Consider the following 2,957-nt stretch of genomic DNA (forward strand, 5'->3'; position numbering starts at 1 on the left):
TTATTTCCCATGGAGGACTGAACACTCAGTATGGATGGAATTTTTCTTCCTATGTTATGAAATCCAAAATTATTCTATTTTGCAACACAACTGTTCTGATTGGCTAAAGCGAAAAGCAGTTTCATTACTGACTCTTTCCAATATCCCAGATAACGGCCACAATTCTGCAGAGATACAGTAGCAACCATAAATTGTATTTAAATAATAAAAGCCATGTTCGCAGGGTGAGATTGATCTTTTAACATTTCAGATCCTCCCAAGGGTATCTGATGGCAACAAGATATATCAAAATTTCTGACCAGTCTATAGGTAACTGGCCACAGATAAAATAATCACTTTGGTAAATGCTTTCCCTGTGTCCCAAATTCAATTCTATTATATGTATAGTACCAATGTATACTGTAGCACTAACGTTAGGTCTTATAGAAATATTGCAGTAATTATTTCTTTTTAAGTATATCAATTACTATAATAGCAAATTAAAGCAGTGCTAGAAGTAGCTAACTGATGATTTTTTTTGGCTTTAATGAAACATCTCTGTGTGTGTGTGTGTGTGTGTGTGTGTGTGTGTGTGTGTGTATGTTAGGGGATTTAGATTGTAAGCTCCAATGGGGCAGGGACTGATGTGAATGAGTTCTCTGTACAGTTCTGCGGAATTAGTGGCACTATATAAATAGATGATGATGATGATAATCTCTTTTCCACATCGCTTCCACTTGTTGTCATGCATATATCCAAGTTGTTTTCTTTGTAGAGTGTATAGTAATAGTCTGTCATTCTAAAATGACTAGTCAACAGTGATATGACATCTTCAGAGTGATTAGGAACATGAGTTCAAATCAACATTGTGTCTCAATTTAGAGGTGGACGTTCGAAACGTCTAAAACAGGAAAAGCAGGTTTAGCACTATCCCATGTAATTTGTCTGTGTCATTAATTAAAAAGAGTGAAAATATATATAAACTTTACCTTAATTGATGATATTGGGAATCAGGGAACAGCATTTTGTGAACAATAAACATGGATTGGTAATGCACAAAGATTTAATTCTTTCCATCACAAAGACAAAACATGTGGCACTTACTCATTTAAAGCAAACTTTAAATAATGGGTTCCCTGCACACATCTAATTTCTAATAAACAAAAAATAGGGAGTATCACGAAAAGTCTACTCATATACAGTAATAGATACTGACGTTAGTACTTTTTAGGCACAATCAACTGTAGCAATTTTAGAAGTGCTAATTTCATGTCTTTATTCCTTATACTGTATATAAAAGGGTTTAACAAAGGTGCGATGATTGTGTAGAAGACTGACACCACTCTGTCCTGTTCTATCTCATACTTTGATTTGGGTTTGAAATATACGAAAAAAATGGAACCGTAGAACATAGTAACAGCCATTAAGTGGGAGGTGCAGGTTGAAAAGGCTTTTTTCCGACCAGTAGTCGATTTGATTTTCAAAATTGTCGAGATGATTTTTGTATATGATAACATTGTTAGTGTAAATGAGCCAAAAATGATGCACCCACTTATGACAAAAACAGCGATTTCATTCACCCTGGTGTTGCTGCATGACAGTTTTAGCAAAGGGGGAATATCGCAATAAAATGAATTTATTTTATTAGAACCACAAAATGGCAATGTGAATATAAGTGCAGTGTGTATTGCCGCATTTATAGCGCTAATGATCCACGAGACAGCGATAAGCTGAATACACAATATTTTATTCATAATCATGTTATAGAACAGCGGGCGACATATAGCGCTGTATCGGTCATAAGCCATAATTGCAAGTATGTAGAACTCGGTACCAGCAAAGAGCAATCCCAAGTACATCTGTGCGACACAGCCATAGAAAGAGATAGACTTATGCTTTACTAGAGAGTTTGACAGCAGTTTGGGACACGTGTCCGAGACGTAACAAGTCTCTAGAAAGGAGAAATTGGCAAGAAGAAAATACATAGGAGTGTGAAGATTTAGGCTACATTTATATGCAATAATTATTGATATATTTCCAAGCACAGTAACAATATAAATCACTATAAATGCAATGGTGAAAAAGAGATTCAGTATTGGAGACTCTGCAAGTCCTGCGAAAATAAATTCTGTGATTATGGTCTTGTTTTTCTCCATTTTTTCTGTAGATGATGAGAGATAATAGAGGGTGACATTCATTTAACACAAAAAGAAAATGATGGCTTTTTTAATTCTGCTTAAAACACATTGTTCGGCAACTTAAAACATAAAACATGTCTATCATTTCCAAATCAGCAACTCCCTACATGGTGCCTTGTATTGACTCCATACAGCCACCTCTCGGTACCAATATTGACTCTAAGGGGTAAATGTATCAAGCTGAGAGTCTCCGGCGGGTTTGAAAAGTGGAGATGTTGCCTATAGCAACCAATCAGATTCTAGCTGTCATTTACTTAGTACATTCTACAAAGTGACAGCTAGAATGTGATTGGTTGCTATTGGCAACTTCTTCACTTTTCCAACCCGCCAGAAACAGCAGCTTGATACATTTACCCCTAAATCTAATTCTTATTGCGAGTTTTAAAAGAAGTTCTAGGGCTAGATTTACTAAGAATCGTGTTTAGTGGCGGTTTGAAACCGCCACCCATCGCCGGCGGTTTAGTGGTTCACACTCCTGCATTTAATATAGGGCGGCTTGAGGCTTCAATTTTAAATGACTGGCGATGTATGACGAATTGAAAAAACAAAACCGCCGGCGGTTAGGATGAAACAGCCATCAAAACCACCATCCAAAAGACAGGACAGGACAGTTTTAATACCTGCTTCAGAATGGCTGGATAGCTTAATCATGCTATTAAAACTATTTTGCCATTCAGAACATAAGAGAAAGCACCATTGACATTTAAATTATGTTGGCAATCATTATTTATTGATTAAGGGGCAAAATTAATTAAATATTAACTTATGAGGGAATACAAA

General features: G+C 36.1%; 1 protein-coding gene across 1 annotated transcript; it reads right to left on the reverse strand.

Annotated features, from left to right (window-relative positions):
* Positions 1 to 1,196: 1,196 nt before the first annotated feature.
* LOC142106662 (olfactory receptor 5AP2-like) lies at positions 1,197 to 2,135 on the reverse strand. The gene has a single exon (XM_075189654.1). The coding sequence runs from the start codon at positions 2,133 to 2,135 to the stop codon at positions 1,197 to 1,199; it is 939 nt and encodes a 312-aa protein (XP_075045755.1).
* Positions 2,136 to 2,957: the final 822 nt, after the last annotated feature.

This window comes from Mixophyes fleayi, chromosome 11, assembly GCF_038048845.1.
Source record: "Mixophyes fleayi isolate aMixFle1 chromosome 11, aMixFle1.hap1, whole genome shotgun sequence".
Classification (NCBI taxonomy): Eukaryota; Metazoa; Chordata; class Amphibia; order Anura; family Limnodynastidae; genus Mixophyes; species Mixophyes fleayi.

What these genes read in the sequence shown, in the direction of transcription:
- LOC142106662 (XM_075189654.1), bottom strand. Translation starts at nt 2,135, where the DNA reads ATGGAGAAAAACAAGACCATAATCACAGAATTTATTTTCGCAGGACTT.